Source organism: Gossypium hirsutum, chromosome A10 (assembly GCF_007990345.1).
Source record: "Gossypium hirsutum isolate 1008001.06 chromosome A10, Gossypium_hirsutum_v2.1, whole genome shotgun sequence".
In the NCBI taxonomy this organism is placed as follows: Eukaryota; Viridiplantae; Streptophyta; class Magnoliopsida; order Malvales; family Malvaceae; genus Gossypium; species Gossypium hirsutum.
Window position 1 is genome coordinate 72,232,927 of NC_053433.1, and position 27,524 is coordinate 72,260,450.

Below are 27,524 nucleotides of genomic sequence, written 5' to 3' on the forward strand. Positions count from 1 at the left end.
TATTTGAGAAACTTTACTTTTAATGATTAGACCACTTGAAAGATTGATGCCTTAATTCCTTTGAGATCTAGAGGCTGTATCACAAATAATAGAAGGCAACATTTGATATTAAGCTTGTCATTATAAAAAGTACTGTTGTGGTTAAAATGCAAAGGATTACCTACTTAAGAGGTTGCATTCATCAGTTTTCTACTTCTTCAGGGCCTTGTCCTTACTTTTGTAATAAAAAAATTGATATGTTTTTTTTCATAGAAACAATTTTTAGTCCTTTTCTACTTGCATCAAAATTTAATTGACTTATGATATTAACTTAATAAATAACTTAAACATGATTTTGATTATGTCACTCACATAAATGAATAATAAAAATTATGTAAAGAATATATTTATTGTAAGAAATAAATAAAAAGGCTTAAGGGTGTAAAAAACTGTTAAATTTTTTCAAAAAAAAGTAATTAAACTACTATTTTTTTGCGCTCAATTGTGTACTTGAACTTTGAAAATGTATCAAAAAATATTCTCAAATTGTTTAAAAAACAAATGGGTACTTAAATTGCTAAAATACATCAAAAAGGCCGTTTGACCGTTAAATTTAACCTCCCCTAATTTTTTCAATTAAAATTACCACGTGTCGCAACCACGACATGACATATGACAAAAAATGGTAAAAATAAAAATAAAAATCAATAAAAGTTATAAAAATTATTAAATTTTAAAATATATAAAAAACATTTAAAATTTATTAAAAATTAGAAAAAAGTATAAAAAATCATAAAAAAATCATAAAATATATAGAAATATAGAAAAAATTATAAAATTTATAAAGTCGTAAGAAAATTACAAAAAATGTAAAGAAATATAAAATTTATAAAAAAATTATAAAGATTATAGTACCAAAAGAAGTATTTTATAATTTTTTATGACTTTTATTGATTTTTATTTTTATTATTTTTCGCCACATGTCATGTTGTGTTACGGTACGTGATTGCTTTAATTGTAAAAAGTTGAGGGTGGTTAACTTTAACAGACAACAGTTAAAGTTAAATGATTAAAGAGCCTTTTTGATACATTTTATATTTTTTAATAAAATTTAAATAACTTTTATTAAAATTTAATAATTTTTATAATTTTTATATTTTTTTTGCCACATATCATATTATGATTGTGACACAAATGGCTTGAAAAAAATTAAAGACAATTAAGGGTCAATTTTTAAAATTTAAGTTCAAAATATTTTTTTGATGCATATTGAGAATTTAAAATACTCAATTGAGTGGTAAAAAAGTGAAGACCTAGTTACTGTATTTGGAAAAGTTTAAAAATATTTTTTTTTTTATTTTTAAAATTTAACTATCCAATTGATTGAGTGTAATTTTTAAAGAAAGTTTGAATAGAAATGTGTTTAAAGTTTGAAAGAGATGTTATTGATTTCATATAAAAACAGTGTAAGTTATATAGGTTGAGATAATAATTTAAATCTGTTTTAATAAATTCAATTTATGAAGAAAATAGGCGGAACATTACTTTAAAAAACTGGCGCTGGTTCGTGACTAGGTTTTCTGAGACTCGAAGAAGCGGCGGCCTCGTTTGCTCAAAAGAAAGAAAATAAACAGAGGAGAGGACAGTTCTGTTAAACCCTTGTAAAACCCTGCAAAGACGAACAGCACAACAGCACAAGTTCTAATTTTTCTCTGGAAAACCCTTGATTATCTTATTCAGACAAAGAAACCAACATCTTTTTTTTTCTTTTCCATTTGTATCTTCAATGGCAACACCCTCGCATGCTCAAGCTGTCAAGTCGCTCAATAAATCTGAGGGTCGTAGGCGCTTTGTTGTATGATCTTTAATCTCTTTCTCTTTCCCTTTTTTTTCCCTTTCAGTTCCTTTTCGAACTCTTACTTTGTTTCTTTCTTTATGTTAATTGCAGTTCAAGACTTTCTCTCAGAGAATAGATGATATTGATATTAATGTATTTAGAAGCCTAGAAAAAATCAAGTCAGAGCCCTCTCAAGGTTCAACTTTCCTTTGTGATTGCCTTATCGAGTGGAGGGTATTTGTTTAATTTCATAAACTTTTTTTTTTCTTTTTAACTTCTTTACCTTGTTAAAACCCTTTTTTTTATATATATATTTTAAGAATTGAATTCAATTAGCTACTTCATTGCTTTTTTGGGAGCCTTCTTGGATTATCACTTCCGAAACAGTGGAAATTGGCTCTTTAACACGGTCTATTACAATTTTATTTTAGGCGGTCTTTAATTTTTCTTTGCTTTCATTGTTCTTCATTTTTTTTTTGTATTTAATGCAGGAATTGAATACAGCAGAGGATTTCATTTCATTTTATGTGGAAACGATGCCTCTTGTACAGACCTTACCCTCGGTACTCTTGCACAAGGACTTGATATTTGATAAACTTATATCCCGCTTACAAATGAAAGCGAGATTATCTCTCGAGCCTATACTCAGGTGTGCAAGTTTAATGTTTGATTAAGTTTTATCCTTTGGTTTGCTATAAGCTTGGTTGCGGTTTTTTGTAATGTTTCCTTCAAATAAAATGGCTGACAAATCAGTTGTGTGTTGGAAGAGATAAATAGCCATAAAATCTTTTCTGTAATCTCATCAAATTAACTCTCTAAATTTTATTAGTGCAACAGTACTGTAGAGAATATTGATCTAGCATAAAAAAAGGACTGCCTCAGTGGCAAAGTTTGCCGATAACATGTTATATCCTGTCTTAAACAAAAAAAAATAGAATAAGCTCATATTGCTGTGAAAATTTATGGCATCTGCTTGATGGTTCAATAATTACTTGAGTTCAATAATTACTTGAGTTTTGGGTTGCCTTGCAACAGCTTTCACTTCCACTTCTTTTTAGTTGAGTTCGTCTGCTGGTGTATCTAGTGTTGTTTAGTTGTGCCTGTACCAGACAATAAAAACATCTTAGACTCGTTTGAGCAAGTTGCATTTGACAAGGCACACATCTGGTGTGCCTTGTTCTTTTTGTAAGGCGATACACGCTAAAATAGCTTGCCTGACTGAATTTCTCTTTAGTATCATTTATTTGCTTTTTTTTCTTCATCGACTGTACTCTACTAGTAAGAGAGGGGTAATAGGGACTTTTTTCTTCTCAGTGTCCGAGTATTCAACAACAGATATTGAACCACATGAAAATCATGCATATTGGCCCTTAAATTGATGTATCTTTAGCTTATTTATATGTATACACAGGCATACATAGAAAAACAGGCGCATATACATATTGCTTAGGTTGCTTAAGCAAGTGCTTCATTTGTGCCTTGTGGCTCAGGCAACATAAAGGTTCTAGCACCTAATGCGCTTTGACACTTGACAATATTGGATGTATCTGGTTGCCAAACTCTGTACTTGGTTACCCTTTTTGATTCCTGAATTGCATCCTTAATAATTTCACTTGGGAAATAATCATGCTGCTATAATGTTAGAGCATTCTCAGTTATATTACTGGCATCTATTTTGTTGTTTATGGTTAAAGGAAAATGTCTTATGATTTGTATTATTGGTGCTTGGTATTGATGTTTTGGTTTCATCTGCTTTACCTGGTGCTTCCATTCTCTACTAGTTTGAGATAACAAAATTTTTAACTTGTGCAGATTGTTGGCAGCCTTCTCCAGAGATCTTCTCAAAGATTTTCTTTTGTGAGTCTATTCTTCCTTTGATCAAATGCATCTTTGCCCTCCCTTTTGATTGAATAATAAACAAAGGAGTGCTGCATGTTTTGTAATTGCATATCACTGCTATATAAATTGAACTTGCCATAGATAGTTGCCTGATGCTTATAGTTGCTCTCGTAGGTCATTTTATGGCTATGCTAGAGGTAATGCACAGAGTAGATATCATATACATGGGTGGGTCATGGGCTTGATACAGTTTTGATATATTACTCTATGGTATCAAGTTTTATGCATTGATGTTTCTGGGTTAGCACATAGTTTAGAAATCAAGTGGAACAAATACAATTAATAGAAGAGCAAGAGTTTTTTGGTTATGTCAACATCTGGTCTGTTTTGGAGAGAGGAGTTTTGTCTAAGGAGCTTCATCCTGATGTGGCGAGGAAGCCATTGTATTTTATTGCTGATGTTTACAGCATCAAGCTGTAGTGGTGCATATAGCAGAGATGTAAATTCATGCAACCAAGGGCTATCTACAACTGCAAGATGGTTTTTTCTTCTTTAGTAATAGGTAGTGGCATGCACTGCTAGGGATAATCTTGGATCTATTTTTTAGGAAATAATTTGGCTTTTACTTGTTTATTTTTAACATTTATGTCACTACAGGTTTCTTCTGTTAAGAGTAGGGGGTTTGGTTGTTTATTTTGTTAAAGGAGAAAATGCTGATATTATAGGAATTTTCATCTAATTAAAATATTTTTAACTTATTAACCAAAGAACCTCAAGAGATCTAAGTGGCAAAGACAATGCCACTGGGTGGTTTCATGATTTGAAGTAGCGAGAAGGGATAGAGATGTAAGACTGGTAGAGGTGTTCATGGTTTGGGTTGGGCTAGGTTTGGGTTGGGCCTAAGCATGATATTAACATACTTTATGCTTACCCAAGCTTGGGCCAGCTCGAAATATGTGGGCTTAAAATTTTGTCCAAACCTGCTCATATTTGCAAAAGACTATCCCAAGCCCATTTTAGGCCCTCCCATATTATTTTTAATTTTTCTTAAAATATTTATTTTATTTCAATATTTAATAAATTTATATATTTTTTTATTGAAATTTTTTATATGGTCATCTTAACATTATTTTAATGTTTACATTAGAGTAGTATTATCTGTTTAGTATAAGTTTATTTTTTTTGTGTTATAAATTACACAATATATAAAAATAACATAATATAAAGTATTATAAACTTAAAAATGGGATGGGACGGGCTGGGTTTGGGCCTTAAATGTTCAAACCTGAGCTTGGCCTAATTTTTTTTCCCAAGCCCATGTTTCGGGCTTAATAATTTTTGCCCAAGCCCATTTTTCAGCCTAATGATTTTGCCCAAACCCTCTCAAATTTCGGACGGACGGTATTCCGAACCATGAACAGGTCTAAAGATTGGTTTGTGCTTGTTATTTGTGTTTGCCACTTTGACACCTAAAAGGTTAGCAATAGGAGCATTTTGTATGACGCTAACATGTGATTCTGAAGGCTAGTTGTGTTTTCAATTCTACTTCAGTTCTCAAAGTTGGAATCTTTTTTAACTTTGCTGGTCACTTTTAAACTGTTGGCAGATAGTTCAGCAATTGTTATTTTTTTTTATAGTTATTTACTATTGCTATTGTTGCTTGTTATAGATTTTTTTAATTTTCATTTTGAATCATCTTAGATGCATACAGGACTGATTTGCATATTTTATTGGTCAGATTTCTGCCTAGGATTGTTGATTCCTTAGTATCTCTCCTCAAAAGTGGTGCAGATAGGGAGCCAGATATCCTTGAGCAGGTTTGGGCTATATTCTCTTTTTTCTCATCTGAATAGTCATTCATGTGTTAGTATTGTGTTTCTTGTTCGATGCTGGCCTTAATCTTGGTAATTGTTGTTTTACTCTTACCTCCACATCCTTTTCATGCAGATTTTTACTTCATGGTCATACATTATGATGTATTTGCAGAAGTATCTTATACGGGATGTCATACATGTTCTCAAGTGAGTGTTTTCTTGACTTCCTTTTTCAAAGAATGTACTATAAATAGGTAGCTCATGTAGTTGGATGGTTCTTTTTGATTCAAGTTTCTTTGGAAGCGAAAGCTTTTTTTTCCCCTTGTATTTTTTCTGGGTTAGGAGAGAAGAATATTTTATTAAGGAATTTTCTACCATTGGAAAGTACCTTAGAAAATATGGTTTCATCCTTAATGGGGAAAATAAATCAAGTCTTGCTGATGGTTGGGGTTAGAAGATGGTTTAAGATAATTGCCTCCTAAAGAGTAATGGAGGTGTGCAAAGGTAGGCTCAAGCTAAGATTCTGCCTGTGAGCGTAATAGTGTAAGCCTGCTTGACTGTGAGACCGACTGGTTGAACATAGACAAAAGTCGGTCATATTGATCCGAGAGTCCTGTGTGGAAGGGCTCTCACTTAATGTGTCAAAGGTTTTTAAGGCTTCATCACAGTACTGAGGGAAGTGTTGAATTCTTAAAAGATATTTATGTTTTCACTATGCTGAATGTTATCTTTTGAGTTTCTCTCTATATGATATGGTTATATATTGCTTTTGATGTTGCATTCTATCTTGACAACTTACCCATTAACAATTTCTTCCTTGAGTTTGACAAATGAATATAATGGGAGATTTTGTTTTCTAGACTGCAATCAATTATAAAAAATGAAATGTTTGTTGCAATCTATGTGGCTTATGCTCTTTCTTCATTGTATGGAAGGGTTACTGTGAGGTTGAGGTATTACCCAAAGGATCACGTCCAAGAGTTTATGGCAGAGGCTACATCATTCTTGCTGCGGAATGCACCTGTTGAGCAACTTATAAAAGGTTATCAGCTGTTTATGATTTAAAACCTGTTTCACAATTTCCTATTTTTTTGATCCTTAGAACTTGTTTTGATTTTTTTTTCTCTCAGTAATTTATTTCCAGTTTGGAGTACATTTTGCTTAAATTAATAGTTCTAAGGCCTAAAGCATTTTGGAACTCTCTCTCTCTCTCTCTCTCTCTCTCTCTCTCTCTCTCTTCCATATGAAAAAAATGGTAAATCTGCCACCAAAATTCCTTTTTGATATCTGAGATTTTGGTTATTCTGTTTTGCGTTTTGGCTAGTTACACACGTTTATTGTTTTTAAATCGTTTCTATGTTGAATCAGATTTTGGTTTTCTATTTGTTATGGTGGCTTATATTTTTCTAAATTTTGATTTAAAACAGGTATTAGGAAGACCATGTTTGAAGTTGTGAAGAAACCATTACCTATCCGGAAATCTGGAGTTAGTGCTTTGTTATGTTATATTATGTTAGGAACCTCATCAAGGTTCCATTCTGGAGCACAGAGAGTTTTGCGATTATTGGTGGATAATTCAATATTTGCTATTGGTGATAAGTTTCCTGAAGGTATTTCATTTCTTACTGATAATGCTTTTCTATAGAGCATAGACTATTAACATGTGTGTTTATGGCATTTTCCTGTAGATGAGTTACTGATCATCTTGTTGCTTTGTTGGCGTTAGGGCCTAACGCTTCTATGATGAAAAACATTGCAGATATATAAATTGGTTTTTTTTTTTTGGGGGGGGGTGTGTGGGACTAAAATAGTATAACAACAAGAAGATAATCATCAAGTTTTTGTTTTTATTAGACATTTCATCTATAGATGGATTTGAGTTGTTTAAATTTGTTCGTCTGTCAATAGTTGTTGTAATTATGGTTTTTTAAGTGAAAGTAGGTCATTGTAATAAAGGCACCTTTACATTGGGTGGTGTCTTCCAGTTTATTATCCTTATGCCTTTGTGAAGACAAAGTAATTACAAGATGTGAGCTTCAAAAGTTAAAAGCAATGTTCTGTTCACTTTGTTAGCTCACCCTTCTATCCAAGCTACATATTTATGGTTGAATAAATCTGATATACTTATGCACTTTCTTTGTGGGATGCATTAACTTTTAAAGTCAAGTTGCTTTGGCTTACTGACTTTTGTTGACTTCCTGATATCCTTTTTTGGTTCTGGTTGGTCTTTATTAAGTGCCATATTCTTTTAGCTTAGTTTGGTTGTAGCATGGTTTGTCTTGTTTGTAGAGGCTGTTGCTTAGTAGGTAGTTTTCCTATTCATCTAGTTTTATTTGATGCTTAGGGTGTGCATTTCCTCTTGCAGGCTCAGATGCTATTCTTGAAGTTGTGATTACTTCCTTTCAAAAATTAACTGAGGAGCTAGAAGCCAAGGAGTTAAATCTAATGTGGGAGTGCTTGTATCAGGAAATAAGCGAGACTCTAGCTCACGGGTCTTGCTTGCATCTAGGTCGTCTTTTATCGCTGCTAATATCTTCTCTTCAGGTTAATAGTGGGCGTAGTATTTTGGGTGAGTTGATAATGGTCTTCATATACTGGCTTCTTTCTTTTTTATGTTTGATATTGTTTCTGTCATTCTTTACCTTTTACTGCCAATTCTAATTGTTATAGTGCTGTGCAGACTATCGACGAATGCTTGAAGTTGTAGAGTCCTTGGTGCCGAAAGTTATATTCCCTTCTAGCCAAGGAAATGGTAGTTTATCTGATGTTGTTGATAAAGTTCTGCAACTAGTGCTACACATTCTTGATGGACTCCACGGTTCTAATAATTTGTCTACCATCTCTGGCTGTTTGTTGCAGTGGGCTCCTATATTTGAGTTAAGAAACTCAAGGTATTGTCTTTTCTAGAGTCAGTCTGAATGCCCCATCTTTCAGCTTAGCTCCGTTTATCTTCTTGACATGCTGTTGTTTGCATTTCAGTTTGTTGACTTTTCTCAGAGAACTACTGCTGAGGGACCCATGTGTAATATATTTTTTCAAAGATTATGCTTTAAGGTAATATTGACATCTAAATTGCAGTTGGGTCTTCCTTCACTCTTTCCGCTTTAGCTGCAGTTATTGAAATTTTGCACTTGAATTTTCAGTGCTATGAATGATCTGGTAGAATCTTCACAAGAAGAAGTTTTATTCCTGTTGCTGTCTTTCTTTGAGAGACTGCAACTGCATCCTCAAAGCACTAAATGCTTAGATGAGATGTCCGAAGGGAGACTTTCGAAGATATGTGATTATATGCAAGGGGTTATCAGTAACTGGATCAAGCTTATAAATGACATTGCAATTGGTAATCCATTAACTGCTCAAATTGATGAGGCCAAGTTGGCTATCTTGTGGGGAATTATAAGCTGCTATCCATATATGTTTGATGTCCGAGCGAGTGAATCTGCCCTGATAGAGTTAATAGATGCACTGCAGCGGCTTCTGGTGATTGAGGATGGTAACTAATCTTGCCTTTCATCTTTCTTTTCTTGTGTGTACTCTGAAGCATTGTTGTCTCTTGTTGTCTGGAATACATATCTCTGAGTTGTTCAGAAATCCACATCTGTAATTTTATCATTCTTCAATCTGTTTGTAGTATCTTCTAATGGTGTTTTTTTTTCTTTTCGTTTTGTCCTATTCTTTCAGAAAGTATTGCAGGAGTTTCCAAACACACTTGGGAGAGCCTAGTTGGTGCTGCTTTAGGTTCTCATAATAAATGGCATAATGTAAAAAAGGTTGGATTTGGAGAAATTAGCAAAGTTTTGGACCTTTCCAAGGCCTGCAAATCATCCTCTCAAGTACTATTTGCTGTCGCTGATTACTTGGATAATGTGAATGGGTATGTTGTCATTTCTTTCTTTCTATCTCTCTGTCTTTTTATATATATATACATACATATACATGCATTTTTGAAAATAACCCAGGTTGAGTAGTTCTCTCTCTCTAGTGGGGTCAAGGCCCATCTGGTGAGCTCCCCCTTTCCCACTGACCTTGAACAAATTTCCAAACGCAGATAGAACACATGCACTCATGAAGCATGATCATTCTGGTCTTGTTTATTTTATTCTTAAAGAACAGTCAGCCATGCTCTTTCTGATCATGTAAATCTGTTGTGCATGTTGATCACTGGTTATGTCTGAGAATATCGTACAAATGTAGGCCTGCATTGCAAGCTGATAGCAGCAAGGAAACATGTCATCCCTTGCTTAAAGGGGAGAATATGGTGGATGCAGTTGGCATATTTGCTGATAGTTTGTGCCACCCAGATAAAGGAATTCGTCTTCCTACTCTAAGAATTCTGTGCCATTACGAGCCTCTCAATTGTGAAACTTCTGCTAAGGATCAGCATGCTGAGAAGAAAATGAAGACAGAGGTTTCTCAGGCTGGTATTATTGATACTGATGAAAGCAATGTATGTGCGCTATGTTCTGCTGCTTTTATTCTTTGTCGCCTGCACTTATTGGATAACTGATACGAATACATTTCATTTTGAAACAGGTTCTTCAGCTCTTAATGTCTATTGAGGCTACTCCTCTTTCAATTTCTACCAGCAGGAAGGTTACCTTACTGATATCTAAAATACAGATGGGCCTCTCTGCTGGAAGGATACCTGAAACATATGTACCTCTCGTTTTGAACGGGATAATTGGCATCTTCCATAATCGTTTTAGCTATCTATGGGATGCGGCTTCTGAGTGCCTTGCAGTTCTAATTAGCAAGCACACTGGACTAGTCTGGGATAAATTTATTTCTTATTTTGACCATTGTCAGTCCCTGGTACAAGCACCTGATGTTCAACATGACAGAGATAATGGAAATTTATCTGACTCATCTAGTGGTATGTGAAGATATGTTTCTGCTATATGATTGATTTCTATTTGTCATTTGATTTTATATCTTTTCAGTTGTAAATTTCATGATTGAAAACATGGTCTAGGATATGCCATTTGATCAATTTTGATTTTCATTATATATCATTTGGATTTTTAATTTCTCCCTGGTTTTTATGGTCAGATCTTGTAAGGCGATTCGATTTGTTTGTGAATCCTGCATCTGATAACACACCAGGCACAGCAGTTTTGTCCTTGTTGCTCCAATCTTTGCAAAAGATTCCTTCTGTTGCTGAATCTCGATCCCGTCAAATTATACCCCTATTTTTAAGGTTTTTGGGCTATGATAGTGATAGTCTTGTGAGGTAGTCATCTTCTTCACTGATTTTTTTTCTTATCATGTAAAGCATCAACGCAAATAAGCTTATAGGAGTTGATATATTTTCTCATTGGGATTGCAGCCCGGGTTCATTCAATTCAGACATTTATGAAGGGAAAGAGTGGAAGGGTATCCTAAAAGAATGGCTAGGCTTGTTAAAACTGATGAGGAACCCCAGAGCATTCTATCGAAGTCAATTTCTAAAAGATGTTCTGCAAAGTAGGTCAGTGCTTTATATTGTCTCATCTCTTGCTTCCTTTTTGTTATGTTAGTTGTCACCTCTGGTGCATGGACTTGATAGTTGAAGGCAACATACCTATGTCAACATTACACAACACAACACAACATGAATATGCTAGTTCAGATGAGTCGATTCACAGATCAGAAAAAAGATACTTACAAAGATTAGAGATCATTTCTAGGAGATTTTGGCCTTAAGGAAATTGTCCTCTTGCTTGAGGACCTGCGTTTGGATGAAACCAACTTAGATCCAAAGCACACCTAATCATGAATTAAACATTAAATTACTGTAAACAGTTATTAAGAAAGACAGATTGAGAGGAACAACTTGAAAGAATAGTGTGAAATTTGAAATTGAGAAAGAGATGAAAGTTTCAGAGAGAGGAAAGAAAAAGGACAGAGAGAGAACGAAATAATAAAAGTAAAGGAAGGGAAGAGATGTAGTAAGCACAGACACAAAATATGGATATGGCGTGGACACAAACTGAATTTCAAAAATTAGAATATGGTATGTTAGGACATAGCAATAGTGAAGTATTTTTAATATGATAATTTACAATAAACAATGTAAAATTGATGCTTTCATTCAAATAACATGCAAACCACTGACTCAAGTTCGGATGTTTCATAGTCGTTTAATGGATTTTGTTTCTTTTTATTTATCAGGCTGCTAGATGACAATGATGCTGACATACAGGCAAGGGTTCTTGATTGCCTTTTATTGTGGAAAGATGACTTCTTACTCCCATATGACCAGCATCTTAAAAATCTAATCAATTCAAAATATCTGAGAGAAGAGCTGACAACATGGAGTTTATCTAAAGAAGCCGGTTTAATTGAGGAAGTTCATAGGGTTCATCTGGTGCCTTTAGTTGTTCGCCTCCTGATCCCGAAAATCAGAAACTTGAAAACGCTTGCTTCACGAAAGGTATGCTCATCATCTAAATCTTTTGTCCCCTAACCTTTCAGTCGATGGGTTTAAATTCTATCTAATTTTTTTACTATGATGTGTCAATTCTTATCGCCAATGTTAATTGTGTGACCTAATTTTGACAGAATGCAAGTGTACATCTTCGAAAGGCAGTTCTTGGTTTCATAGCTCAACTGGATTCTAATGAGCTCCATCTTTTCTTTGCCTTGTTATTGAAACCCTTGCAAATTATACCAAATGAAGATGGTTATGCTTCTAATTTGTATTCAAACCCTATCGATGAGTTTCACTCCCTAAATTTTCTGAAATACTTCACCGTGGAAAATATAACAGCCCTTTCCTGGAAGAAAAGATATGGTTTTCTGCATGTAATTGAGGATATTATGGGTGTTTTTGATGAATTTCGTGTCAGACCTTTTCTTGATCTATTAATGGGATGTGTTGTTCGGGTATTAGCAAGCTGCAGTTCTAACATAGACACTGCCAAGGTTGCTGAATCCTCTCCTGTACGTGATCATCCTGATGCTGAGATGATCTCTGATGACAAAGACAGTGCAGCGGCAAACCATGTGAAGGTAACATTTCCGGTTATGTTGAGGAAAAAAGATTCCTTTTCTTAAATTTGATCAATTGCTGTTCCTCTTTTTGAATATTTTATTATCCCTTTTAATTTCAAAAAAGTTAACAAACTATTTGTAGTTGAACTTTAGAATTCCATTAATAATGTAACAGCATACTGCATTGTTTTCTTTTTTCCTCCTTTGATTTCTAACAAACTTTTCAAAATAATCAGATTCTTTAGTGAGAAAATTAAGCTTTGATGACAGTAATTATTTCTTTCTCAGATTGGGACGGGCATCAAGCAGTTCAAAGATTTGAGGTCTCTATGTTTGAAAATTGTTTCTCTTGTTCTCAATAAATATGAGGACCATGATTTTGGTACTGAATTCTGGGACCTGTTTTTTACATCTTTGAAACCCTTAATTTATGCCTTCAAGCAGGAGGGTTCTAGTAGTGAAAAACCAAGTTCCTTGTTCTCTTGCTTTTTGGCTATGAGTCAGAGCCTGCAACTTGTGTCCCTACTTTGTAGGGAAAGGAATCTTGTTCCAGATATATTTTCAATTCTAACTGTTCCAACTGCTTCAGAAGCTATTGTTTCTTGTGTTCTGAAGTTTATTTCAAACCTGCTTGATCTTGATTGTGAGTTGGATGAAGAAAACAGTCCTATAAAGAGTTTGATATGTCCAAACCTAGAAGCACTTGTCTGCAGCTTGCATCATCTTTTTCAGAGTGATAAAGCATCCAAGAGGTACGAGCGATTCATTTACCTGTAATACATTTGCAAAAGTGTGCTGATATCTGTCGACTATAGAATAATATAAGGGATGGACTAATGGCCGTATCATGTGTAATATTCTATATATATGAAATATAGATCTTTCTTGAACCAACTGGTTTAAATAGATGTGAAATTAATAGTTAGTTACTTTGTTAGTGTCCTTTTTGTTTTTAGTTGTTTTTCTTTGCTTTCCCTTCTGCTACACATTATTGTTTATCCATTTTCATACTGGTTAATCAATCTGCTGATATTGTATAAATTAGAAGTTTCCTCATAATCATCAATGGAATCTTCAAAGAAGTGTCAGTGATTTGAACATTTATTCAGTTCTTTGGTGCCTTCAGTGGAATGCTGTTCACTTGGGGCAGATTAATTTTAGAGATAAATAGTCATGTGGTCTGGGGGAATGGCATTTAAAAGGAAATAAAGATAATTGGCAATTAGAGACATCTGTTTGGGGGAGGGGGGGAGGAGGCGGAGAGGGAAGGGGATTTCCAAGTATGGTAATCTTTAAATCAGTTCCATTTAAGGCCTGTCACAGGACCAATGAGAAACATGGGGCGGCCTTACCTATTCTTGGTGTGAAAACAAAAACTAGTTCCTAGTTTCAACATTCAAGTCCAAAATTTTGAACCTTTTTACCCCCAGAATTGAAGTTGAAGTCCATAGGAGGGCACATATAGATTGTGTAGATATTGAGCATAACAGAAAATGTCAGTTAACTAGTAAACTAAGACAACTATCTTTTGTCTTCTTTGCTCGAGACCTTAAGACCGCATTGGTAACAAAAACCTCTTTCTGTTGTAACTAATAATTTGTTCTTTTTATTTTGATCTGTATCAGGTGCTATGAAAATTTTGTTTTCTTTTCTCAATATATGAATCTTTTGTGCCTTTTTTCATTCTGAGTTCCCCTTTTATGGTTTCTGCATTAATGATTCATATATACTCGAGTTGTTTGCTTTCAATTTCGAAGTTCTTAGGGGATGGAAAATGTCAACTCTGGATTATTCTTTGATCCATTCTTTTCGCTGTTACAGAAAATTGGTCAGATGTCCCGGGGAAACAGAAATCAGAATTTTCAAATTGCTGTTGAAGTACATCAGAAATCCATTGCTGGCAATGAAATTTGTTGATATCTTGCTCCCTTTCTTATCAAAAAGAGTTCAAGGTTCTGGTAAGAATGTTTTAGAATTAGTATCTTAGATACAATTTACTCTCTTCCTTTGTTGTATTAACGCATTTTTTATTGTTGCAGACATCTGTCTCAAAGCCATACAAGTCATTCAAGATATCATTCCTGTGCTAGGGAATGAGAGAACCCCTGAAATCCTTAATGCAGTTGCTCCACTTCTTGTTTATGCTAAATTGGATATTCGAGTGTTAATTTGCAATCTTCTTGAAGCACTTGCTAGAACTAATTCGTCTGTACTTGTGGTGGTAATGTTTGCCTCTTTTTTCTTATAATTTTGGAGTTCCTTTGTTCTATAAATATTGTTAAGTTTTAATTCTGGTGATTAAAATGCAGGCTAGACATGTCAGACAATTAAATGCAACCTCAGCTTTTGAGTTGGATGAGCTTGATTATGACACTATAGGACAGGCATATGAAGGAATTGGAATTGGATTCTTCCAATCTGTGCCAGTGGAGGATGCATTACTTATTTTGTCACAAACTGTATATGATATGTCATCAGACGAATTAATCTTAAGGCACCATGCTTATAGGTTATTGCTTACATTTCTAGATTTTTCTGCCAAAATTCTTGGCCAAGAAGTTACAGATCATAATGAGACTGCTGAAGAGATTATGACAGTTGATGAAGGCTGTTGGACACGAGCATGTGTTCAGCGTATCATTAACAAGTTTCTTTTAAAGCATATGGGGGATGCAATTAGTCGGGGAACTTCTGTGAGAAAGGTATCTAGCCTACTTTTAGTCCTCTGGTAGAAATAGATGATGTTTTACTAACCACCCCATCTAATTCACATGCTCCAATCTATATACAGATGTACTAATGTGCATAAGGACCATCCTAGATTCTCGTAACTTGGGTGAAGCAGTTTGGTTGTTGTAACACCCAATGTGATACACATGCACATACTTATCCTCAATGGGGAGCAACCCCACTGCATTGAGGCTTCTTTTTTCTCACTGGAGCCCGGTGTGGTGGGGTTGCCTTCCTCTGTGGATTCTCATGGATCCATATACTATTTTTACTTTGCTAGTATATTTTGCTGTTATCATCTCCAGTTTGTTAGGGGTTCATTTTATGTTGCCAAGCTCAGCTTAGAGAGAAATATGCAAAAATATTTGCAATATAGTTTCAATAAGTTCTATAAAACAAATGAGAGAAATACGGTTGCTTCTATTCATAATATTCAGTACATTTTCTAATGGATGGGAATGGTTTCAGGAATGGATTGATTTACTGCGAGAAATGGTTATAAAGCTTCCGCAGTTAGAGAATCTTAATTTGTTCAGAGCTTTATGCTCTGAAGATGCTGATCAAGATTTTTTCAATAATATCATTCATTTACAGGTTATGTTCTTATTTTATATGCTCCTTCGTCCATTTCTGTTTGTTCTTTTTTCTCCAATTGGATCTTACAACCCTCTCGTGCCTCTGTATTTTTGCTTTTATTAATGTTAATAGAACTAATTTGCTTAAGCTATAAACATAAATGGAGCCACAAGAATGTTTGAATATTTTCTTAATTTCTTTTTTCTTGGGTGCAGAAACATAAGAGAGCAAAGGCTTTGTCTCGCTTTGCAGATGTTATCAATAAAACCTATATGTCTATGGTAACTGTCTTGACTCTTTGTTTTCTAGTGATGGGAAGTTTTTTCAATCAGTGCTAAAGCTTTCTATGCTGCTTTTCACCTTGCAGGATATCATTAATAAAGTGTTCCTTCCACTCTTTTTCAACATGTTGTTTGATTTACAACATGGAAAGGATGAGCATATTAGAACTGCTTGCATGCAAGCACTTGCTTCAGTTTCTGCTAAGATGGAATGGAAATCATACTATGCATTACTGCTTCGCTGCTTTAGTGAGATGAAGAAGAATCCAGACAAGCGGAAAGTTCTCTTACGGTTAATTTGCTTTATCTTGGACAGATTTGATTATTCAAAATTTTGTTCCGGTCAAGAAGCAATAAATTCCGTAGACAACATTTTAGGTTCTGAAACCAATAGTTTTGTTTCTTCAGCAATGCAGAAAGGTGGCAGTTCTATTATGGTTTCTGAGATACAGACTTCTCTTCAGAAAACTGTTTTGCCAAAGATACAGAAATTATTGAGTTCTGATTCTGATAATGTCAATGTTAGTATCAGTCTTGCAGCACTGAAACTTCTGAAGTTGCTTCCGGGAGATGTAATGGAGTCTCAGCTTTCTAGCATCATTCATCGGATTTCGAACTTTCTAAAGAACCGTCTAGAAAGTATTCGTGATGAAGCTAGATCTGCATTGGCTGAATGTTTGAAGGTGCTTGGACTTGAATACCTGCAATTTATAATTCGAGTTTTGAGAGCGACCTTGAAACGTGGATTTGAGCTGCATGTTCTAGGATATACACTTAATTTTCTTTTGTCAAAGACCCTTTCAAGTTCTTCTGATGAGAGTTTGGATTATTGTTTAGAAGATCTCCTTGGTGTGGTTGAAAATGATATTCTTGGAGATGTTGCTGAGGAGAAAGAGGTGGACAAGATTGCTTCTAAAATGAAAGAAACGAGAAAGTGCAAGTCGTTTGAAACCTTGAAACTGATTGCCCAAAGCATAACTTTCAAAATCCATGCATTCAAGCTTCTTTCTCCCGTTACAAGTCACTTGCAAAAGCATCTGACTCCAAAAGTGAAATCAAAATTGGAGAATATGTTAAAGCACATTGCGGATGGAATTGAGTGTAATCAATCAGTAAATCAGACTGATCTCTTCGTTTTTGTATATGGCCTCATAACAGATGCAACTAATGACGAATATGGGTCCGGTGTGAGTTCAATTGGCACAGAAGCAAATAAACATGGAAATGTTGTCAGTGAGAAAATTGTTTCTCCAGACCAGGCTTTTAAAACTAAATCTGCATGTTCTCACCTTATTACCACGTTTGCACTAGGGGTTTTACAAAATAGAATAAAAAGCATGAAATTGGACAGAAATGATGAGCAACTATTATCAATGTTGGATCCATTTGTCCAATTGCTTGGCAACTGCTTGAGTTCCAAATATGAAGATATTTTATCTGCATGCCTTAGATGTCTTACTCCATTGGTGAGGCTGCCTCTTCCATCCCTTGAATCCCAGGCTGATAAATTGAAGGTGACACTGTTGGGTATTGCACAAGGTTCTGTGAATCCTGGCAATCGTCTTATGGAATCGTGTCTAAAATTGTTAACTGTACTTCTGCGAAGCACAAAAATCACATTATCCTCGGATCAGTTACATATGTTAGTCCAGTTTCCAGTGTTTGTGGATCTTGAAAGGAATCCCTCCTTTGTTGCCCTCTCACTTCTAAAGGCAATTGTTAACCGCAAGCTAGTGGTTCATGAGATCTACGATATTGTAGTTCAGGTTGCAGAATTGATGGTAACTAGTCAGCTGGAACCAATTCGCAAGAAATGCAGTCAGATCTTGTTGCAGTTCTTACTTGATTATCATCTTTCAGAGAAACGCTTGCAGCAACATTTAGATTTCCTGCTTGCAAATCTAAGGCATGTATTTAAATATTAAAGAGTTTTTTTTTAAGTTATTGATGTCTTACAGCCAATTTACTTTTCTTGCAGGTATCAGCATCCAACTGGGAGAGAATCTGTGCTTGAAATGCTTCACACAATTATGATAAAATTTCCTAAAGCCATTGTTGATGAGCAGTCACAGACCATATTTGTCCACCTGGTGGTGTGCTTGGCTAACGATCAAGATAATAAAGTTCGTTCTATGACTGGTGCTGTTATAAAGCTCCTTATTGGTCGTATAAGCCAACATTCACTGAATTCCATTCTTGAGTATAGTCTGTCCTGGTATTTGGGTGAGAAGCAGCAACTGTGGAGTGCAGGTGCACAGGTATTGTTCTCTAAAGGTGTCTGTCAGATTTTTGTTTCAGAATGTTGCTATGTACTTGGAGTTTCAGAATTAAATAAAATGTGGGAAATGTTTTAGGAGTTTTGTTGTGGGGGGGGGGGGTGATTCTTGAAATGCAAGTATGACCTTCTAAACCGTATGTGCTGCTTCTTATGTTATGACATGATTTCTGAATTTATTGCTGTAGGTAGAAATGATTCATCTCTTTGAAGATCTTCGTTATAAATGATCCTTATCCTTGTTTGTCTTCCTATTGATTTCTGCATTCTCGACCATATATTAGGCACAGTTCTAAAATTTGCTGTTTCTCCGTATGACACCAAAAAAAACCCTTTGAATGTAGTAATGGTTTTATTTCTGCTGTTATGCTCAATGTCTGCAGAGCCTTTCCAATTCATGATCAGGGTTTCAGTGTATAGAGTTGGAATTTGTTCTCTTCTAAGTTTTTATTCATATTATGAAGAAAAATGAACCGGTTAATGGAGTTCAAAACTCTGTAGCCAGGTTAGAGAGTAATTAAAAACTGTACTAGGGTATGTTAAAATATTAATAAATTAATATGATAGTTGCTAAATAGAGGGACATATAGAAAATTTCAACTCCACTTGTGGAGTTTGGAAGCTCCACAGGTGATGTCGAGAGTAATAGTCATTATGAAATTAATATGTTGATAGATATATCGCTCTGAAAAGTGCCTGCAGTTCAAAACTATCAAGTTAACTATAAATATATTTAGTTTAGGTTCCGTGTTTATCATGTTTCTTTTATGATGATCTTGGATGTCTTTGTGCAGGTATTAGGATTACTGGTCGAGGTCATGAAGAAAAATTTTCAGAGGCATATAAGTAGCATATTGCCAGTGACTAAAAGAATTTTGCACTCTGCTATTGATGCTTTTACCAACATGATGATGGATCTCCCTGATGAAGCTACTATTCCTTTCTGGAAAGAGTCATACTATTCACTAATTATGTTGGAGAAGATGCTACATCATTTTCATGATTTAATATTTGAAAGGGAGCTTGAGGTATGGCCTGGCCGTTTCTTATTGTTGAGTAAAAATGTTATTGAGATTAGACTTCCATTTTCACCCTTCTTGTCTTATCTATGTTCTCTATATCTATGTTGCTCTGGCTATTCATTTTTTTTCCTGAAGTATTTGTGTTCAACATGGGTATGAGGATATGACCCTTAAAGGACCATCCAAATACATGGAAAAAAATTAAAAAAGAAATTGAACATATCCATGGTTGACACATGCTTATGTCCCACACATGCCTGAGTCCGAGTAAACATTATCCCTATGAAACTAGGGCCCATTTATTTTTGAATAGCAAGTGGTACTCCTGTATATATGTTGAGAGACAGGGTAACTGAGTATTGCTAATTTGTGGCCAATATGATCCTCCAAGGACCCTTCAAATAATGGGATATCCTCCAAGGACCCTTCAAATAATGGGATAACTTAAAATGAAATGTTCTTTAGAAACCTAAGTGATGCTTTTATAAACGTATACGACAAGGTTCAAAACATTACAGTAACTTGACCTATGATACTGATCAACAGTTGCTCCATACTCGTTTTCCTATGTTTTTCTTACTATTTCTTGAAATATCCGTGTCTGGCATGGTTGTAGACGTGGGTATCAGGATATGACCCCTTGATGACTCTTGAAGTGCATGGATTTTTTTTTAATTGAATATATCTTTGTCGGACACATGTATTTGACTCACATTCCTGTCCAATTAGCGTAGCTGTTTTCCATGAGATGGGAACCAGTCTGTTTAGGAAATGCCAACAGAATCAAAGGCAGTTTTAGAAATTGTACATCAAACAATAATATGCCCATTTGTATTGTAATGATTGGATATGCTGTGCCCCTTTATACTCGATCATTTTATTGAATCCATCTTGACCCCTACTCTACTTATTTTCAGGTGATTTGGGAAATGATATGTGAGTTGCTGTTGCATCCACATGCATGGTTACGCAACGTATCCAATCGCCTTCTCTCCTTGTATTTTACTTGTGCAAATGAGTCTAAAAGAGGAAGTGTTGTGAAGTCGAATGGATCTTTATTTCTTATGAAGCCAAGTAGACTTTTTATGATTGCTGCTTCTCTTTGCTGCCAACTGAAAGGACCTATTGATGATGATGAGGCTGCTGTTAAGGATGTAAAGCTTGGTGCTAAGAAGAAAAATGAGAAGAACCATAATCACCGGAGTGGTTTGATTACAAAAAATCTCGTGTTCTCTATTTGTTGTCTGAACTCCTTGATGAAAGAGTGGGCTGGTGTGAACCGCAGAGAGTTCTGGTCTACTTTTGAACAGCATGAGCAGGAGCGGTTTCTTAAAGCCTTTCGATTGCTTAATTCGAGGAAAGCAACTGGGATGCTTCTGTCCATTACTGGTGCCACAGATGACCAAAATGATGCAGACCATTCTGAGGACCTTCAATATCTGCTTCTCTCAAATCTGCTTAAGGAGCTGGGCAAGCTTGCTCTTCAAATGGAGGCTATTCAGGTTGGTTAGAGTATTGCTGTTTATTTGAATTCCTGAAAATTGTTTCAACTGAAAAACCTTTTCAGCCGTATTTGCTGATAGTGCTGAGTGAAAAAATCGAGAACTGAAAATCGATTTGAATCAGTGTTTGGTTTGTTTCGGTCTTTATTGAATTTGATTTGTCTTAGGTCCAGATATTATAATAAGGTAAGAAACTAATTAAATATTGAATAAAATAATATTCATCTTCGGTTGACAAGTTAAAAGACTAATCATTCAAACTGAACCAACTTATATTTTTATTTACTTTTTAAAATTTTCTTATAATATTAAAGTAAAAGAAGTATAAATACTATATAAAAGAATCTTTAAAAATTTTAGAAAATTGATGAACCAGACCTTTCCGAAGCGAAGGAATTTGGTTCTGTTGTCCATGATATGGAGTTCAGTTCTTAGAAAACCAGAGTAATGCATATTAATTGTAAATTTTTTCCAAAACTGAGTTGGAACTGTTATCACCCTTATTTATTTGTTTGTTGGTTGTAAGATTGTGTTATTGAGACTATTGTGCTAATCAAGTTAAAATGCTGCTTGCAGATGAGGATTGTCTTCTATAGTTTCCAGAAAATTTTACCAGAAATTGATCAGGATGATTCTCGACATTACGCGTCGCTAATGATGTTTCCTTTATATAAAGTTTGTGAAGGGTTTGCCGGAAAAATTATGACCGGTGAGTTGAAGACATTGCCATGCTAGAATTGTTATATACAGCTTTGGTGCTTCCTGGTTTTGAATGACATGTTCATACTTTATATTAATCTGACCTTTTTTCCATTCGTCTCACAGATGATCTAAAGCAATTAGCACAGGAAGTTTTGGGGAGTATTCGAAACAGTATAGGCAGCCAAGAATTTGCACAAGTTTACAGTGAGATCAAGAAAAAACTAAAATCGAAGAGGGATAAAAGGAAAAGAGATGAGAAGCGCATGGCTGTTATCAACCCGGTCTGCAATGCCAAGAGGAAGTTGCGGATTGCAGCCAAGAATCGTGCTAACAAGAAGAGGAGGATAATGGCAATGAAAATGGAAAGATGGATGCGGTAAATCCCATCCATATTTCTCCATTAAATCAGTAGGAAATTTTGTTAGTTGCATTGTATAGTAATTTACACATGATATCATTAACTTGGAAAGCCATTGCATTTTTCCCAAGAAAATTTTGAGAAATTCACCTGCTGAGGAATCTGCCTTCACTTGTAACAGTTACGTAATATTCAAATAGAAGTAAAGTTCAGTTAATCTTTTGTGTGACTTGAATTTTGCAAGTGGATCCTTTCTCTAACATTATATATATAGGGTAATTATTTAATACATTGTCTGGTGTTTTTTAGATTTCATAAGTGGGTTGAGGGTGCGATCAGTGTCACATATATTTATATATATTTATTATATAATACACTTATTATACCTTAAACTTACTTGTGGAGTTTAAAAAACTCTACAAATAGATTTTTTTTTATATTTTTAATCTTTAAATTTGAACAAAGATAATAAATAAAATATTGATTTTGTAATTAATCTTCGACCTTTACTATTAGTGTGGGGATTTAAATTCAATCGTAAATCTCACTCAGAACTATGTTTAATTTTATTATTGTGGTAATTAATCTCATGACTATCATTAGTTATTATATTATGTTGAATCAATCTCTCCCTCATTGAAACCAACCCTCAATTAACTACATCTTTTAGTAATCCACATTTAGAATTAAATTTTAATTTAGAATAAATTCATTATAACTTTAATTCACCATAATTGTGCAATTATCTTAGTTGGGATATATTGGATATTTCAACATATAAAGAATGATAATTTTTAAAAATTAATGCAAAATATATACATTTCAACAGTTTTGAATTGATGAAGATTGAGTCAATGAAAGGAAAGAAAGAAATGAATTTTATATAATCGATTGATGTATTTTAGGTGATAGACCAAGTATATTCGAAGAAGGTGAGATAGATTTCAGTATTTTTAAATTCTTAAAAAATGAACGAGGTGTTAGAATATGTGTTTTTGTAACATTATCTAATGCATAAGTCAATATAAGGAGAAGGGAGGGTAACATGTAATGAATAATGGGTTGAGATGAAAAGGATGCCTTCTATTATGGAATAACGTGTATTTATTGTATTGCCTTAAAATACATGACTCTAGGTTGCTCAAGGGCTACATGACTCTTTAAGTCTACCTCATTGGCTGGTGGCTAGCGCTTGACTAGACAAGCTTGGTTGCTTAATTATTGTTTAAGCTTTTGACAACTTTTTGTTATGCTTAACAGTTAACCTTTTTTATATTTTAGCATAACAATTGTACCCCTAGATTTGGGGCAAGTTACAAAGTGACTAGGCGAAGGCCAAAACAAGCAAAAAAGTATGACATTAAAGTACTACATAATGAGTAGATTAAAGATATGGAGAGCGTCAAGTTTTTGGTCAAGCTTTGTGTATTTGAAGATCTACTTGGTTGCATCCCTCGAAAGATGTTTGCTTTGCCAGATTCTGTGTTGGGTGCTTGGTGTTGTAGAGTGAAGGTGCATGTGTGTTTGAGCAAGAGGCTTGTGTTTGTTACTTGGGAGTAGATTTGTGGCTTTTGTAAAATTTTAATTTGTTATTTGCAGTAGTTGATGGGTTGTTGAGGACCTTTAATGTGCTCTTGGAGCACATTTTTGGCTATTATGGAACTTTAATGTATTGCTTAAGCATATTTATGGCTTTTATGAAGCCTTGATTTGTTGCTTGGGGCAAGTTTGATACTGATAAGGAGATTTCGCTTTTTGGGGGGCAAGTTTGGGGTTGTTACAAAGCATAAGTTTGAATGGCATAAAGTAGGAATTTTCTATTATAGAACAAGAGTTTAGGTTGCACAGAGCAGAATTTGTTTCTATGAAACAAAAAATTGGCTTATATGAAGTAATATTTCATTGTTATGGAGTAGGAATTTGAGTTGCACGAAGCATGATTTTGCTACTACTGAGGAAGAGTTTGAGCTATATGGAGTAGCGAGATTTTGCTACTGTGAACAATATTAGGCTACAAGGAGCAAGATTTTGCTATTACAAAATAAGACTTCAGGTTGCATAGAGCAAGATTTTGCTACGAAGTAGGAATTTAGGTTGTCTGGAGCAAGATTTCGATGTTATAAAGCATGAATTTGGGCATTGTGGAGTAGGATTTCATTGCTATGGAGTAGAACTTTATGTTATGTGGAGCATGAATTTGTTGTTATGGAGTAGGAGTTTGGGTTGTGGGGAGTAGGATGTTTATGCTATGGAACAAGTCTGTAAGCTAACTTTGGGAAAGAGCCAAAACTTTCTTCTTGTGAAGTAAGATTGTGAGTTGGCTATGGCATGTATGAGCTAAAACTTTTTTGCATGAAGTAGAATTGTGAGCTAACTCTAGTGTAAAGCTAAAGCTTTCTTGCTATGAGTTGGATTATGAGCTATTTTTCATGTGATACTAGAGTTTTTGTTGTTGTACAATATGACTTAGAGGTAGTTTTAGTGTGGGACTAGAGTTCTTGCTGTTAGGAAATTTGTGCCCTTAGTGTAGTAATTTTATAATATTTGATAAAATATTGAAATAGTTAAACTGATTATTCATGGAAATGAACAAACATCATTCATCTCTATGCTAGATTGTCCTCAATGGTTTTTTTTTTGCATGAAAAGCAAAATATACAAGAAAATATTCACTCATTAATTACCTAAGTTTTAACTAATATTAAGTTGCATTATATGGACAAATTATAATGCGGGAAACTTATATTAGTAAGTAATCTAAATTGTTCATAGTTTGTAGAATCAAGTTGAGCAAATGTTTTAAATAATAGAGACTATTATGTCGACTGTTAGGATCGACCCAATTAAGCAACAAGAAAAAAAATAGCGGAATAAATTGAGAAATTGAACACACAAATTTAACGTGAAAAAACCCCTCCAAAGAGGATAAAAAATCACGAGCAAAGATAATTTTACTATAATGTCAAAAGAACGAAGAGTACAAAAGATGGAGATAAAAACTAAACCTCGAAAACCCAAAAACAAAGAACCCTTAAAATGTAAACACAAAATTCTCTAAATTTGTTATGAGTTCTAATATCTAATGGGTGTATTTTCTAAGGTTGTAAAAGAGCCTATTTATAGGCTAAATTCATAGGTTAAATAATAATAAAATAATCTAGACTAATCAGAGTTTGATTGAAACAAATAAACAGAGTTTAACTGAAAGATTATTTCTCAAATTTGACTGAAATAGGAGTCATACTCAACAAATCCCCACCTTGACTCATATTTCCACAATGCCATCTTTGCCAAAACCCACCACGGGCCTATCTTGAACTATGCAGGGAATTAATTGAGTCAAATTTGTGCTTAGAAATTGGAAGACTTCTAGCCTTCGACTTGTACACTGCCAAATTAAAATTAACCCGCGTCTGATTTTCATGAAGACAGTGCCCTAACTTTTCAAAACCTGCATCCAAAAGAAAACCTCTCTTCAACGAAACGGTCATAGATTTTTCCCTTCAATAACCAAGTTGCCTTCGCTCCAAATGAATTGACTTCAACTCCGTAACGGACAAGGGACGTCCGATTTCACTAGTCACTGTAGAACCTTCCAAAATATAAAAACTGCAGGTTCTTTTACCTTTTAACAAAACGAGAGCCAACGAGATACTTTAATGTCACTCGACTCAATGTTGATTCTGCGTCCTTTCAAGTCTAAAATACTTAAGGAGATGAGATTCTTTAGTAAATCAGGTACATACCTGACATCTGAGAGTGTTCTAATCGTTCCATCGCGTATCCTAATTTTAACAGTACCAATACCAATTACCTTACTGGATGAATCATTTCCCATGCGCACAAACCTTCAACTAAACTGTATATGGAGAACCATTCTCTGTTGGGACACATTTGGAAAGAACATCCCCAATCTAGGATCCACTCGAATGTGAGCTTGGAGTTATTGCTCGTTGACACTAACAAGAAATCATCACTGCTTTCATCGGCCAAATTAGCACCAGCTACATCTTCATTGTTACTCCCAACAGCTTTTTTATTTTGCAATTTATAACAATCTGCTTTGACGTGACTTAACTTTTTACAATAGCGACACCTTTTGTCTCATTTCTTTGGTGCTACCAAAACGGAAGCTTGCTTATCTGCCTTGCTATCTAAACCAAACTCATTTTCGAGTTTGTCTCTACTCAACAAATGACCCTTCACATCTTCAAACGAGAGTTTCTCTTTGCCATAAATCAGAGTCTCCCTAAAAGACCTGTATGAAGGGGGTAAAGAGCACAATAATAGCATAGCAATCTTCATCGTCAATATGAACCTCAACATTCTTTAAATCATTTAAAAGAGTAATGAATTGACTGATGTGATCTCTAAGAAGCTCACATTCATTCATGCAAAATGTAAATAGACGTTGTTTCAACACTAAACGGTTAGCTAGAGACTTAGTCGCATAAAGAGTTTCTAACCTTTTCCACAAGGCAGTTGAGGTTTTCTCCATCAATACCTCTTGTAATACCGTATTCGCGAGGCACAATTGGATTACAGACAAAGCCTTTTTATCAAGCTCTTCCCATTCTGTTTGATTTAGATTCTCAGGCTTTTTCTCGGTAACAACCTTTTTCAAGCCGGTTTGAACTAGAATTGCCATAATCCAAACTTGCCACAGATTGAAATTTTTTGCACCATCGAACTTCTCAATTTCAAACCTTGTTGTTGCCATATCTGAATAGACTGATCTATGAAAATTGAACTAGCTCTGATACTACTTGTTAGGATCGACCCGATTAAGCAACAATGAAAAAAATAGCGGAATAAATTGAGAAATTGAATACACAAATTTAACGTGAAAAAACCCCTCCAAAGAAGATAAAAAACCACGGGCAAAGATAATTTTACTATAATGGAAAAAAATGAAGAGTACAAAAGATGGAAATAAAAACTAAACCTCGAAAACCAAAAAACCAAGAACCCTCAAAACGTAAACTCAAAATTCTCTAAATGCGTTATAAGTTCTAATATCTAATGGGTATATTTTCTAAGGTTGTAAAAGAGCTTATTTATAGGCTAAATTCATGAGTTAAATAATAATAAAATAATCTAGAATAATCAGAGGTTGATTGAAATAAATAAACAGAGTTTAACTAAAAGATTATTTCTCAAATTTGACTGGAATAGGATCATACTCAACATCGACTATATGCTCAATTTGGGGAGATTGTTGAGGCAATTTTGAGTAATGCCAAGGAGTAGTGTCCACTAGTGTTTGACAGTGCTTAACTTAGAAACTTGCCATGATTAGTGTTAGAAAATTTTAGTAACAAAATCTTTGGACTTTGATTCTTACTGATATTTTGGACAACTACAAACCCATCTATGATATCCAAAATGTTTATAACAATATATCCTAGAAATTGGTTTGAATTTGATGAAGGTAATGGACTTCCTAACTTTGGAGAGATTAGATCAAATCGAGTAAAACTTGGAAGCAAATCTTGTAGATTCAAGACTTATCTTAAGCTTATTGAAAATATTCATTTTTCTTGTTATATTGCTAGTTTTATTGGAAGATTGGTTGTAACTGATATAATATGTTAGCAAGTCTAGATTCCATATAAATTGAGGAGACTTATATAGGTG

At 34.5% G+C, this 27,524-nt stretch overlaps 1 protein-coding gene across 2 annotated transcripts; it reads left to right on the top strand.

The window, feature by feature from the left end:
• Nucleotides 1–1,514: 1,514 nt before the first annotated feature.
• On the top strand, nucleotides 1,515–22,104 carry LOC107915526 (small subunit processome component 20 homolog). Of its 2 annotated transcripts, XM_041079170.1 has the most exons (31): nucleotides 1,515–1,834; nucleotides 1,928–2,050; nucleotides 2,308–2,465; nucleotides 3,629–3,673; nucleotides 5,394–5,472; nucleotides 5,603–5,676; nucleotides 6,405–6,511; nucleotides 6,897–7,079; nucleotides 7,835–8,038; nucleotides 8,150–8,360; nucleotides 8,449–8,523; nucleotides 8,613–8,962; nucleotides 9,151–9,343; nucleotides 9,664–9,916; nucleotides 10,003–10,342; nucleotides 10,519–10,699; nucleotides 10,796–10,936; nucleotides 11,620–11,881; nucleotides 12,010–12,459; nucleotides 12,730–13,193; nucleotides 14,263–14,399; nucleotides 14,481–14,662; nucleotides 14,751–15,143; nucleotides 15,640–15,765; nucleotides 15,963–16,028; nucleotides 16,115–17,934; nucleotides 18,007–18,286; nucleotides 19,098–19,331; nucleotides 20,243–20,827; nucleotides 21,404–21,536; nucleotides 21,653–22,104. In XM_041079170.1, the coding sequence occupies exons 1-31, from the start codon at nucleotides 1,766–1,768 to the stop codon at nucleotides 21,907–21,909; spliced, it is 8,175 nt and encodes a 2,724-aa protein (XP_040935104.1). In that variant the 5' UTR covers nucleotides 1,515–1,765; the 3' UTR covers nucleotides 21,910–22,104. The 2 variants fall into 2 exon arrangements, with proteins under 2 accessions (XP_040935104.1, XP_040935105.1); XM_041079171.1 differs by lacking the exons at nucleotides 1,515–1,834; nucleotides 1,928–2,050; nucleotides 2,308–2,465; ... (4 more) ...; nucleotides 6,897–7,079; nucleotides 7,835–8,038 and having other exon boundaries at nucleotides 8,150–8,221; nucleotides 8,329–8,360.
• Nucleotides 22,105–27,524: the final 5,420 nt, after the last annotated feature.

Bases quoted from the DNA above. Each gene is read 5' to 3' on its own strand.
- LOC107915526 (XM_041079170.1), top strand. From the start codon at position 1,766: ATGGCAACACCCTCGCATGCTCAAGCTGTCAAGTCGCTCAATAAATCT. The intron at 14,663-14,750 runs GTAATGTTTGCC...ATTAAAATGCAG, and splicing joins ATTCGTCTGTACTTGTGGTG to GCTAGACATGTCAGACAATT. The intron at 17,935-18,006 runs GCATGTATTTAA...CTTTTCTTGCAG, and splicing joins TTCCTGCTTGCAAATCTAAG to GTATCAGCATCCAACTGGGA.